Source organism: Ixodes scapularis, unplaced genomic scaffold, assembly GCF_016920785.2.
Source record: "Ixodes scapularis isolate PalLabHiFi unplaced genomic scaffold, ASM1692078v2 PGA_scaffold2__306_contigs__length_199485367, whole genome shotgun sequence".
Taxonomy (NCBI): domain Eukaryota; kingdom Metazoa; phylum Arthropoda; class Arachnida; order Ixodida; family Ixodidae; genus Ixodes; species Ixodes scapularis.
The window spans coordinates 22,367,108-22,381,982 of NW_024609857.1; the positions used below are offsets into that span (position 1 = coordinate 22,367,108).

The 14,875-nt window shown below is 45.8% G+C and overlaps 1 protein-coding gene across 1 annotated transcript; it reads right to left on the reverse strand.

Annotated features, from left to right (window-relative positions):
- Positions 1-2,538: 2,538 nt before the first annotated feature.
- LOC120842609 lies at positions 2,539-3,447 on the reverse strand. The gene has a single exon (XM_040213749.1). It carries the CDS (start codon positions 3,445-3,447, stop codon positions 2,539-2,541), a length of 909 nt encoding a protein of 302 aa, XP_040069683.1.
- Between the last annotated feature and the right edge of the window lie 11,428 nt (positions 3,448-14,875).

Here is a 14,875-nt window from a genome sequence, read left to right on the forward strand (position 1 = left end):
AAAAACAATATCAGTCGATGTTTTTGTCTCCTTGTCTCCAGTAGCTCTAAGTCGCATGAGTCTAACATTGATGTAACCGAATCTGTCCATTTATATTTAGCACAAACAAAGCGGACAGCTAATCTTTGAATTCTTTCTAATTTGGACTTCAAGACTTTCTGATGTGGACTCCAGACAGCCGATGCATATTCTAGAACTGACCTCACGAATGTTTTGTAGGCAATTAACTTAACGTTCTTTGTTGCGTTGTGCAATTTTTTCCTTAAGAAGTACAATTTCTTTGAAGCCTTAGAGCACACGTTTTCCACATGTTTTCGCCAGTTTAGATCATGGGTTATGGTCACTCCTAAATATTTAAAACTATTTACATTGTTCAAGAAGTTATTTCCAATGTTATACCTAAAACAAAGTGCACTATTTTTTTTAGTTATATGAGTGAATGTGGATTTAGTATAGTTAATTTCCATGTCCCACTTTTCACACCACATGTTCAAAGCCTGAAGGCTACGATTGATTTTAATTTGCTCATTCACATTTGTGACTACCGAATAAAGTAAACAATCGTCGGCAAAAAGCTTCATTTCTACGCCTGGCTCTACAATGCTAGCAATATCGTTAATGTACAACAAAAATAATAAGGGTCCCAACACAGATCCCTGTGGGACACCAGAAAACACCTCCAACGAACAAGACACACAATCGTCAACACGCACCACCTGCCTGCGATTGATCAAATAAGCCTCAATCCATTCTAATATTGTAGAGCTAATACCGATTTGTCGAAGTTTGAAGAGTAGTTTATTATGAGAAACCTTATCGAAAGCTTTTGCGAAGTCTATACAAATAACATCTATCTGCCTCTGGTCGTTTATTGCTAACGAAAAATCGTGAATAGTTTCGATTAGCTGCGTAACAGTGGAAAGATTGCTTCGAAACCCGTGTTGATGCGGGTAAAGCAACTGGTTCTCTTCAAGAAAAATAATAATATGTTTTGCTGTATTGTGCTCCAGAAGCTTACATGACACAGAGGTAAGAGACACGGGGCGATAATTATTCACGATTGCTCGGACTCCGCCTTTAAAAATAGGTATTACGATTGCACTACGCCAATCTTGTGGTAGTGAGTGAGTTTGCAAAGATTTCTGAAAGATAGCTTCTAGATAAAATGACACCCACTCGGCATATCGTTGCAAAAATGCTGTCGGTATTTCATCAGGCCCACTAGCCTTCTTTACATCCAACTCTAGCAACTGCTGAAATACGCCCACCCGAGTTATTGAAAAACCTTCCATGCAGCACGGGAATGAATTAAATTGTTCACCGTCATAGCTATTACCATTGTCTTTCGAAAAAAACAGACTGAAAAAATTCATTGAAGCAGTCTGCTATTTCCTTCCGTTCTGTAACCATCTTGGTTGCGGTTTGAACACGATCGATGCTTTCTTTCTTCTCACTAAAAAAACGCCAAAATTTTTCTGGCGATGTTTTCAGGAAGTTGCCAAGTCTCCGATTAAAGAACTGTTGCCTGGATTCATTTAATGCGGTTTTCAAATTACGACGGACCTGAGATATCTGGTCTTTACTATCTTTTCCTTTCCGTAATCTATTTATTTTACGCTTCATGTGAATAATCTTACGATTGATCCACGGGTTTTGTTGTTTTGTTTTTTTAAAGCGAGTCGGAATAAATCTGTTTACACAATGATTTATAACTCTTTTAAAACGCTGCCACAGTTCCTCCACGGACTCACAATCGCAGGCAAGCTGGAACTGGCTAAATGAACATTCCAAAAAATCGATTACAGAAGTGTCATCCGCTTGAACATAATCTTTGATTGGAATAGGAACAAAGGGTCGCTTACGATTTCCTATACTGTGCAATATGTCCATAGCAATCATCTTGTGATCTGATATTCCTTCTTCAACGGAGATTGTGTAATCACCCACTCTCTGGGATATAAACAACAAGTCCAACAGTGACCGGGACTCAGGAGTTACTCTCGTTTTCTCGTTCACAATTTGCCTTAGATTGTGAGAAATCAATATTTCCAACAATATTTCAGCACTGGAAGTCTCCACGTGCCCAGGGGACAAAGCTTCCCAATCTATGTGAGGTAAATTAAAGTCACCGGTCAGTATTAATCTTGTAGTACTTTTCACATGAGCGCACAAGAACAAATTCAACTTATCCAAAAACTCTGGCTGAGTAACAGGTGGCCTGTACACTACACCAACAAGATACACATTGTTCGCAAAAGTAATTCTACACCACACTGTTTCGTTAAGATTGCAATGAACCAACACAGCCGAGACAGAGTTTTTAACTATAATAGCTACACCGCCACCACGAGAGTCTCTATCCCATCTGAACATTTGGTAACCAGGAGGAATAATGCAGTTATTAGGCACATCCTTGTTCAACCATGTCTCTGTTAATAACACAACGTGAGGACTTCGTGCTAATAAAATATATTCTAAGTCTGAAGTTTTATTGGCGATACTGCGCGCGTTAAGTACTAGAAGGCGTAGCTATGCTCCTTAGGGAGTGCCTTGGGAATCAAGACGACTATCTAAAGCTGGAGATGACCGTGTACCACCTGAGGCGTCATTTTGGCGATATTCGTGACATAGGCACCGCTCATTTTGGCCATGGTCCCACACGTAAAACTGGTCGTTTACTTTCAGTTTATCATGAACCAAGGTGACCCTTTTGCCATTGTTCCTGTCAACTGAAGCGCTTGCCCCCAGCTTTTTACGCACTTCCACTATTTCTTTCGGATAATCATTGCTGGTCCTAATTTGGCTTCCTTTTAGCTTCCGGCAGTTCCTCAGCACCTGCTCTTTTTCCCTTGAGTCATAAAATCCTAGAATTACAGGCCTAGGACTTCCTGGCTTCTTCTTGCCTAAGCGATGTATCCTTTCTACCGTCTGTACTTGAACTCCTAGCGTTTCCCGAAAGAGCGTGTCTACAACCGCCGCTTTCAAAGTCGACTCGGATTCCCCATTCTCCTCAAGAAGACCAAATACTAAAAGGTTGTTCCGTCGGCTCCGGGTTTCAAACTCAATCAGCTTTTCAACTTGTTGCCGAACAAGGTTCTCTAGACTGTCTATTCTCCTGTTCAAGTCCTTAATTACTTCAACATAATCAGTCAATTTATCAGTCTTTGTGTGCAGTTTTGCAATGTCTTCATTTATAGCGCCCAATTTACAGTCAGACGTCGCCTGATTCTCTATAATCAACTCCAACAGTTCAGTCGTCTTAGGCCCTGGGTTCTGCTCAACGTCACCCGACATAACCAATAACAAAATCATCGACCAGCAATCACGCACTGTAGCACAACACCTGCGAGGGCACGGCAGGACTAATAAAAATCTATTATCGCTTCGGTAAGAGGCCGTGCTATGCCAAGAACCAACCTGCAAAAGCAGCAGCAGCGGCTTAGCCATGTTGTGCGGTGGCCAGATGCCGTGCCCTCTGTAGCAGTCGACGTGCCGCTCTTCCTTTTGTAGCCTCGCCGCCGATGACGTAATGCTCGTTGACTTGAAGTTGACCAATGGTGAGCCAGTGGTGACGTTGCAAAGATGATGGATGTTGAATGCGCAAGGTTTTTTGTGCTCCCGAATCAGCTCAAAGTTCCCGGAATCAGTCGAAAATGTTTTCCAAGCTCAAGCGGCTATAGCGGATATGCTGTAGACCTGAAGGCCGCGCCGGATTTAGCTTTATTAGAGCCGCGTGCACGAGGCCGCGTTCGAATGGCATCGGCTTCCACGCGCGGAGGTACGAAGTTGCGGTTCCGGAAATTTCTAATCCATCCGCTTTATTGTCTTATGTCGCTTCGAAATTTCCTGAACACAGGGCGTGTATGAGAGCAGCCGTTAACTGCACGGGAAAGCGCCGACACGAGTAGTAGACAGGACGAGGAGAACGGCATGCGCGGTCTTGCTGCCCTTTCAGACCTTGCTGGTGCAGCACCGACTTATCTTGGAATGACGTGGCGCGGCCGCCATAAAGTGGCCTTAACTCTACGGTCCGCCCTCGCCTCCGTGCCTTGCTGAATGCGTTGAATTCGTGCTTCTCGTCGCGATTCACCGGAATTTTTGTTTTTTACTTGCTCTGTAATGTGTTGTCCGATTGGTATCTTTACTATCTATTTGCATGTCACCATTATGTGCACAACGTCTCCATTTGATTTTATAACACGTTTTGGCTATTTCTATCGGAGGCATATCGGACACGTGTGTGGATGCTAAAGGAGGCACTGCGCGGATTGAGTTTTATGATGAGCACGAGAGTTGAAAGGCCGGTTACCTATTACAGCAAAGGTATTAATTTATCTATTTATTTACAAATACTGCAAACTTCATTTTGGAGGTGTGGATGGAGGGTTCGCTACAATTTATTGCACAAGAGTTTACGAAAAAGAAATTATGAAACGTAGTGAATTCACAATAACAATATGAAAACACATCAAACATAAAAACAAAACAAAACAGTAAACTTTTCACGGACAGCCTTGCAATGTTTTTAAACATAATTCGACTGATGGGGATTTCACCTGTGCTTTGGAAAGGCTGTTCCACTCTTCGGTTCTTTGGGGAAAAAAAACAACTAAATTTGAAAGAGTCAGGGCGACAAAGATACGGAAACAGCGCCTTGTGCAAACTTCACGTAGCTCGGACCAGTCGTGGCGTTAAATATCTTGAAGCATCATTGTTAATATCTCCATGCAGTAACGCATGTAAATACTGGAAGATCCTTTGGTGTATTCTTAGGGAATGCGTTAGCATGACTCTTGGGAAACGCTAAACACGTCCGCCTTTCTGAAACGCTAAAGTTGAACCCTTCACTTTTCTCTTTTGCTTCCTCTATATTATGCTGCCTCTACTTGGCTTCGTTACGGAGTCAGTGTTAGCGTTTCCCAAATGGGGATGTGTGGCGTTTCCTAAGGGTCACGCCAACGGATTCCCGACGAATCCACCAATGGATCTTCCTGTAATGTTTTTCACCTGTTTCTGTACTCTGCCTGCCAGACTTGGTTGACGCCCTTGGATTCGGTCATCCATATCGCTCGTGGAAAGAACCACATCCATACCACTCGTGGAAGGAACCGCATCTATATCACCCATAGAGGGAACCGCATCCATCAGTTTAACTACAGATACACATCACCTGCCCACGCACCACTACTACATAAACACAGAGCGAAGAACAACCGGCGACGGCCGAGCGGCAACTGAGCACGCCCGCATTCCACCGCACCGCGGCGCAACACCGCGGACCGCATGGCGCGTTTTCGCTCGCGATTCAGGCGCGTCAGCGTCAAACTGACGTCATTTCCTGCGCGCGGGCGCGTGTTTTCGCGGGAGCGTTGGTTTCTAGCCGACCCAGAACAAGACGCGCGCGCCGAGGCGTCGAACCAGCTCTCGCCCGATGAGGGTCGGTCGAACTCAACGAGGTAGAGGGGCTTAGAGCGATAAACCGGGGTTCCGGTCTGCACTCGAAAGTGACCCCCATAAGGAGGCTGCCATTGTACGCAAATTTGACCACACGTCACATGACCAACCCAAATACGTGACGTCACAGGAAAGATGGCAGCGCCCATGCAGCGGCTGGCCCCAGCTGGGCCGGAGCTTGTCGGATGCTTTGTTGGTTGTCGTTCGTCCCGGCGAGTTGATTTCGGACGCGGAAGCCGTCATATGAGGCCGGTCGAAAGCAAGTTCAGAGTTCAGCGTGGTGTTTGACGTAGGTATGACGTGAAAATACGGAGAAACGGTGTGCATTTCGCTGGTGACCGACCGGGATATTGCCACGGAAGAGACAATCTGACCTACGTTGCTCGGACCTCGGATTGATTCGGATACCGCTAGGATAAAATTTAAGGCGACGTTTCTGTGCTCTCGTTGACCATCGGAATCTTCGAGGTTTGCAGTGAAGCGTGTGCAATATATTTGGATACACAGTTTAGCGACGGAAATTGCGTGAGTCGTGCTTGGCGGTGTGCAATCGTGGTGCAGCTTCGATCAAATGACCGAGGGCTCACTTCGGTTGTGCGGCGCACCGGAAGGCTGCCTTGAAGCTGGTAGTTCCCGTGTCGTGCTGAATGATGCTGTGCTGCTTACAAATTGTTCCGGCGTAGAAGTGCACTTTCACGGAGCACAGGTGTGCGGCGCACCGAAGAGCTGCCTTCAAGCTGGTAGTTCCTGTGCCATGCTTTAGGTGATGCTGTGCTGCTTCCGAAATTGTTCCGGCGTAGACGTGCACTTTCACGGAGCACAGGTGTTGCAGTCGGCATTGATCCCACTGGTCTGTCGCACGTTTCGTCAACACAAACGTTTCATCCACACTCGTTACGCGAATTGCAAGCTGTCCGGACATTTCACCGAGCGTGTTACGTACCCAGCTCACGCCGCTTTGTGGCAACAGTCTGCAGTGGCTCATTACCAGAAAAGTGGTCCCACATCCATTTCAGTTCAGTTCGTCCACGGCAGTCGCCAAACCCCGAAGGAGAGGATTTATTCGGACAGAATGCCACTAAAGCAATGCAGCTTCTTCAGTGGTCAGGATAGATTCTCTTCTGCTAGTTTTGTTATACTGTCACGGATCCTTGTTCCAGTCCTATCTTCTATCAATATTCACTATTCTGGGACACTGCAGGTCATGCTCAGCTGTAATCGTGTGTTCAGGTGGAGGTGCTGGGCACTTTACCCGTAGCCCTTCACTCTGTGTGAACCCGGCGGCTGTTCAGCCGAGTTACCCAATAATGGGACACGGCTGGCGGACTATTCTGCGTCTTATACCCCTGTCGAGCCGTAGGCAAAGTCCTGACCCGAGCCTGGCAGAACAACCGCAAGACGACTGAGTACCACAAGGAGTAACCTCGGAAATACACCACGAAGCACCTGAAATCCGAGCCAGTTGCTGCTACCAGGAAAAACCACCGGAATTCGGTCTCCTGTCAGAAAATCCGAAGCTGACTAAGCCAACAATGACAAACCTGTAGCAGCAAACCGTGTCCCCTCCCACCATTGTTTGCATGCCCGTCGCAAATCACACTCCGACGCTTTTTCACACAAGCTGTATGAAGACGTCAAGGACTGGATTGAACAATATGACAGTGTCGCCCGCCACATTGGGTGGACAGACAACCAGCTCCTGCAGAACCTATACTTCTCGTGGAAGCAACTGCCGGCGCTGGTCTGAGAACCATGGATCCTCCTTAACGTCATGGGAAGTTTGCAAGATCAAGCTGAAGCGCGCATCCGTCAGCCAACATCAACGAAAGAGAGCCGCATTCTTGATTCTGTCCAGGACACTGCCCCAATGAGAGCGCCACCGCACTCGTGGAGGATGTTTTGCGCTTGATCGAGCGCCCACGCCCACGCCCACGCCAACCTTGATGCTACAGAAGACAAGAACCTAAGAATCCCATGCGCCTCACGTGAGGGACAACACCTTCGGCAGCCTTGTCCGCAACCCCCCAACAACAGTCGAAGTGTTCATATCACTGAGGCTTCCAACATAGAATGTGCACTGCATGCCCGAGCCTGCCACTATGAACAACTTCCCGGCGTCTCGACACTCGAGTTGTCCAGCTACTACTTCGACACCAGCCTCCCAGGCATCCACGACATCACCCATGACGTTGTCTGGGAGGAGATCAGGAAGCTACTTCCTGCCATCAGTTGCCCGGCTTTTATTTTGATTGCCGAGATTGTTTCGGAACAAGTTTGACAGGTATTTCAACCGAGACTTCTGCGAGCGAAGCGGCATCTGACAAACCAAGGGCAACTTACACCACAATGGCACGACGACCGCCACCGGCTGCCCCTTAGTATTCAATGCCAATTCAATGAGACACTCTAACGCCGAAGCATTCCCGACATCGTGTGTAGGACTGTGCTCAACAAAGTACACCGAGGAAAACGTAGGTGATACGAATGTGCGACCGAAAACCACTTTGCTACCACTGCATGAAGCCGACCATGTCTACCAAAGCAGCCCGTACCAATGAATTGGTCGGCGAGGGTTCGTGCCAAACGATCCTCGATTACGTCTCGAGGAGCGACCACGGGAGATTAAGGATTACCTTCGGCGACCTTTGTCCCTGATGCCGAAGGTGCTGAATCGAAGATTCTGAATCCCTGATTACCCCAAAGCTCCTCATGTCCATCACCTCAACAAGAGGTAAGCACGACAAAGCAGGTGAGCGGCGATGCAGTGACAGTTGATTTGGTGTCGGTTCTCGTCCAAGGACAATACCTAAAAATTTGCTGACACCAATTTTCTGTGTCCACTCCACGAAGCACACAATTTCCAACTTTGAGGGAGAATGCCCCTGAGTGACTTGAAGGAATAGAATGGTTGGTTGCTCTCAAAAGTGAACTGCAAGCATCACCAGACTTGGATAGCAAACAAAAATTGTTGCCAGCTTTCAAGTCAACGGTACAGCAAAAGGCACAGCCACGTAAGCAATACATGCCCGAGCTCGCTACATTAATGCCGAAAACTACCAGGAAAATTTTCGAATTAGAAGCCAGCCCTGCAGCTTCAGTGCACATGACGTGTGATTACAAGACAGCATCAGTCGGTCAAAGTTCCCACTCGACCAAACTGAACACCGACAAGCCAGGAGCGTCATCCGACAACAAGGTCCACAGGTACTACGACTGAACGCCTGACACGAGACTGTCGCAGAAAGAACTCGTTATGGAACCATTTACTAAGAATCAATAATTATGTAATCAAGTGGAAATAAACATATTTGATACACTAACCAGATAAACATATTTCCGCTTGCCTTCATGCCTTGAGAGTCTACACACCAAGAATTGTGTCCATTGCACGCTCTGGACCTTACGAGGACACTCGCTTCTCTGACCCTTCAATATTAATTAAGGGGTCATACCAGACTGGCAGACTTCTTGCAAGGGGCTGCACTCGTTCAACCTTTCCTGAACATGTGGTGCATCCGAAAACCACCTCCAGTGATGTGAAAATGTTATTTATTCCTTCCAGGGGCCTTCGTAGGCATTGCAGAGAGGATACTTAAAACCACACATGATAATAGCATTAAAGCACACTGCTGTAACTTGTTAATTGGAAAAACAAACACACCTCTGAGCATATAGTTTAATAGTATGTGTTGATGCATTGTTATATAGCATGACACTTCCTATATGTATGACACAATAGACCCTTTGCAGAACCTTATCAAGCAACACAACCGTCACCATTTTTTTCGGCGCAAAGCACACGAATGGGCCCCAGTTCACGTCGAACGCCAATGCAGCATTGGAGTCCAATAGGTGCTGAGCCGAATTCACAGGGATGGCGGACATAACATTCTTGTCGAACAAATACCCAAAGTATGAAAGCCTGGGGTAATTACAGTAGTAGCTACTGTAATTTGTTTCATCAGAATTTGGCAGACGGCAAAGGCTACGGTCTCGGTGAGTCAATACACACATTGGAGAGAGGCACATGACAGCATATCACCAGAGTGCTCGTCTGCACAGATTTGTCACACACCTTCGCTCCGTCTCTCTGATTGGCTCGAGGGGGCTGTGGCGGTTGGCCTTTTCCAAGTTACGGTGATGCGAAGTATAGACAGCCCACACTTTTAAAAAGAGTCTATTGAAGAGACCGAAAGGAATGGTAGTCAACATTTTTCAACAAGAATGCTCTCCAGGCAAGGGATGAACACAAATATGAATCATCTTATCCAGGTAATTAGAACAATTAAATAATTGACCGACTAATACAATGCACTCTTGATGGAAAAGAGTAAAGCTGCAATAAATCCTACAAAACAGAAAAAATGCGCAGTTAATCTATGCCTGCACCAAAACAGTTGTTCTTATAGCAAGTCGAATAGCTTTGAAGCAGGTGCCTGCAACGATTTATTCTTCCCCATACTCAATAAAACGCCAACCTCGTAGCTGAAAATAAGGGTGCACTTCGCACTCACACACACACACACAAAAAAAAAAGGAAGAAAAGCGATCGAATGTAGAATCGTGGATTAGCACAAAAGGTTAAAATCGAAGGAGCTTCCTCGCTAAAAGTTGCTATGGTTGTTCGGTGACGGAGGGCTGAAACAACATTTCGCGTAGATTCTCAGATATTTCAACGTTCAAACAAAGCTAAGAGAATGCGAAAATTTCATGTTAAAAGCACTCAAAGTTCCATCGATCCTCGGACACATCCCGGAATCCAAGCACCGGTACGGCGATGCAGAGCTGATGCTGTCTCACAGGCGTTAATATCCAGATTATCCAGAGCAATCTTGCGCAAAAACGGTATAAAGTCTTCATCACGAACCAGCGCAAGTATACAGTTATTCAAAATCCAAACACACAAAAAAATACACTCACACAGCGCTGATCAATCAGCGCTGTGTGAGTGTATTTTTTTGTGTGTTTGGATTTTGAATAACTGTCGACTTGCGCTGGTTCGTGATGATGCCTTACCAACTCGCCCAATCTGCAGTATTAACAGGTATAAAGTCTCATTCCTTCATATTTTCACATTATACCTGCGTCAGCGAGCACGAAGAAGCCCGAAGTCGTCGGAAAGCAGCTGCACATCACGGCTACCGCGCACCGAACAAACCCGCATCCGCCAGCTCTGGGCGCTGCCATCTTACCTGTGACGTCACGGCTCTTGGGAGGTCACGTGACGAGTGGTCACATTTGCGAAAAATATGGCGGCAAACGGGGGGGTGCCACTTCCGAACTTCCGGTTTATCACTCTAAGCCCCTCTACCTCGTTGGTCGAACTATCACCTGATCCTGCACAGTACGCTGTTTCGTATCCAGCACATTTCAAAATGTTCAAAAGCAATTTTATTTTCCATATAAAAATTGAAAAGGTGTTTCTTTTGACACACAAACCTGTTTTATTCACTTATTTATTCACTTATTTGTTCATGTAATTCTCATATTGTAGTATTTCCGTCAACATTGATATCGCGTGTTGAGAATTCTGTTATCTGGCAACGCTGATAACGCGCGGCCGGCGGTGCTTGATTTTGTCTGCATGCGGGTGCCCCCGCGTCAGCTTCCGCGCGAGCGTTCATAGCGCGCCGCGTTTTCGCGTGTAGAAAAACGCGCCCTGCGGTGACAACAAAGCCGCGGAATGAGATGGCGCCATCAGAGAAGGCCGACGCTGGGTACAGACTGGACACGACGATTGCGTCAGAATTTGGCTCTAACTTGACTCAAGGCCGAGCGCTGACGCAGCACTCGTTTCCAATTTCTATTCAGCGTTGTCCTTTTTTGATGTCGCCACCTAATTCAGCACTACGGCTTTGTTATCCTCTCTGGCGCCACGCCAGCTCTGCGCGTGAGTTTGACGAAAACGAAAGGACTCGTTTTGACAAAAAAACCGGCGGTGTCTGTCAGTTTGTCAGCGCCGGGAAGAGAGAAAGAGGTTAACGGGTGCTGCAGTCAGCGCTTCGGACCAATGGGAGCGTCGCAAGACGTTATCCTCTTCCTCTCCTTCTCCCTCTCTCTCCCCGGCGCTGACAAACGAAAGACACCGCCAGGTTTTCTTCGCCCGACCGCAGCAGACGCTACGAGCCATCTGAGCCATCTGAGCCATTTCAGCTCTGTGAACGCAGCACGTGATACGCCGTCCTCCACTCACTGCGCCCCCTCTCCAAGGTCACACCCTCCCACGCGGCCTCGGGTTGCCTCCGTTGGCTGGTAGCATCCGCTGCGGTCGGTCCTAAGGTGAGACGGAGTATATATTGCTAACGCATGCAAACTTTAGCCTCGCTGTACGGTGCTTTGAGTATAGGAACTCTAGTTGAGCTTTCTCGTACAGTGACGTCACAGATTCGTTCTGTTTGAATTTATTGTAAATAAATCGCAATGCATTTTTTTTTTTTTTTACTTTTCAAACATGTCAGTATTTACAGTCGTATGAGGGTCCCATACCTGCGAACCATATTCGAGAACAGGTCGAATCAATGTTTTTTACCCAGCGATTTTTCTATCAAACGAAGCATGCTTGAGATTGCGTTTCAGATACCAAAGTTTGCCGTGAGCTTTCCGTACAATAGAATCAACGTGTACATTCCACTTCAGAGCAGACGAAAACAGCAGTCCAAGATATTTGTACGTTGAAACAGTTCGTAGAGGGTTGTTAATGACATGGTACTCGAAACTAAGTGGGGAACCATACCTGGAAAACATCATCTGCGCAGATTTCTTTATATTAGGGGGCAGTTGCCAAGTTGTCCACTACTCGGACAACCTTTCTAGCGAAAGGTCAAGTGACGGTTGATCCTTAATATTTTTCACTTCGCTGAATAAAATAAAGTCATCAGAATACGATTTCATATGTATACCAGCAAAAGTGTGAACATCATTGATAAACAGAAGAAATAAGAGCGGACTCCAGTCAGTGACTGTTGATCCTTAATATTTTTCACTTCGCTGAATAAAATAAAGTCATCAGAATACGATTTCATATGTATACCAGCAAAAGTGTGAACATCATTGATAAACAGAAGAAATAAGAGCGGACTCCAGTCAGATCCCTGAAAAACACGCAAAAAAAAAGAGGAAAAAGATAAGCAGCTATGTAATCTTATGCCAAGACGTTATGTTTCGATTATTTAAGATACGTGCAAGTTTTAGCAATATCTTGGGATGAGAAACGCGACCGAATGCTTTTGAGTGATCGATGAATACAATGTAGACTTGCCCCTCTCGGTCCGGAACTTTAACGATGTTATGCGTTATTTCAATCAGTTGGGTAGTATTCCTATATATAGGGATATTGAGGAACAATAAGAGGTGCAAGATATATTTATGATTGCGGATTTAAGATATTAATTCGCGACTAATATAGCCAACGTAAGGAATCTCTACGGCTGTCTCTCAAAAGCATCGTGCTGTGCCTTTGTAAAAAATAGAAAACAGGGGAAAGTGTTTGGGGGCGGGGGGCTGTCGTCTTGTAAGGCATGTCGATCCCTTTTGTGGCGGCCCCCCAGAAAATTGTATTCCTCGACGGTTGTCTTAATAAACTTTGACTTTGATTTAATTATATGTTGGAATCGTTTCTGCTGTATAAACGTTCGCGTTATGGGTATATTTATTCATTTAAAGAAACTACATTGGACTTAGTCCCATGTCTAACTTGCATGTACTTTCAGGGGATGGCGATGCCGCTGAAAGTAAAAAGCGCATCTGTTCAAACGAATAAAAATTTGTCTACACAAATCGTGGCATTCGACTTCAATAGTGAATACTTCAGCAGGGAGATTTGCTGCAGCAGTATATTTACCTCTCCCCCCTTCCTCGGCCTAGGATGGACCATCGAAACATCTCTCAAGTCCTTAATGTATCTCCCAACAAAACATGTCAAGACATTGTTATTTTTTTTTACATTCTATGAATATTTTCCAGTCGGCGATATTCAGAAAAAGTTGGCGGCCTCGAAAATGGAAGAGTGAGCACTAACCTTGAGAGTTCATGTGTTCTCAGCGATTCAGCACTATTAATCAGGTTGTCAACTTAGACCGACCCGTTAAGTGCTGTTACCTTCCAAAGCTGATCCCAAATAGATACGCTTCCTCTTTTTTCTTTTTCGCCCACTTCCAACAAAATGGGCATAGAAGACCTCGTTTCGTGACCAGCCATGACATTATACTGCCCAAAATATGTCGAAGTTGCGATGTCTTTTCATTAAAGGTACCCTGACACATAACAATCATATTTTTTTTTATTATCCGAAACGATTGAAAACGATGTCGGGACATTACCCTCAAAATTCGAAATTTGGGAATTCAGTATTTGTGAAGTAAAAAAACAATTTCGAAATGCTGAATTTGAAGTTCCCGCGCGATCCGCGCCGGTGCTTTGACGTCAAATATTGCGGATTCCTGAGAGTCCACTTTCTTTCACGACTCCCTGCTGTTGCCATCGCGACCCAAAGCGAGGAGGAAAGGAGCGAGCGCCGGCGGACCGGTTTTGAGCGGTGTCGCCTGTTTTCCGTGGGTGGATACGAATCCAGGAGGCGGCACCAAAACGGACTTCGATTTTTGGTATTTCAAAAAAGAAGGGCCGTAGTGCGTTCGCAATTGCGTTAAAAAACATGTTTTACGATTGCCGTTATTAAATGTTATAGAAATGTCGCACAAAGCTCGTAAACTTCATGATTTTTGACGTCACGAATCAAAAGAAGCGAGGAGGCGAAAAGCGAAAAAGGAAAGCGCCAAAAAAAAAAAAAAAAAGAAGCGCGTGCGCGTGGGACAATTTTTTTCGCGATGCGTTTTTTTTTTGCGTGTTTATGACTAGACAATAAAAAAAAAAAATACAACCCTTGGGGTGTCAGTGCCCTTTTAATGGATCAAATACGTTCACATTCATTTCTGCCACGTACTGTTCATTTATGGTTTGGAAATCTGCACCACAATACTATGTTGTTGACCAAACTGTCCGGAGCGCAGTCAAAAGACTGCGGGTAAAGAAGACAACGGATCATGAATAAAAGCGAAAACGGCTTCTCACGCAGGTGAGAATATGACATAGAATTTCGCTAGCCGCGGAACACTTCCTTTGTTTTTCCCACCTGCAATGCTCTGACTGACTGACTTACTGATGGCCTTGCATATGGCTTGTTAAAACATGTAAGGTGACAATCTTGGCACTTTTCAATATATATTTTTTTAATTACTTAAAGAAGTAGCGTGTACAGCCGGGAACCGAGCAAATGCATGTTCAGATCGCACTTTACCATATAGGCGTAGACTACCGGGGAGGGGGGGGGAAGGGGGGGGGGGGGGGGGCATCGGGGCTCGAGCTTTCCCTGGTGAGATCCAGGGGGGGGGGGGAGGGCAGAGACGGGGCCATGATCCTTACGGAG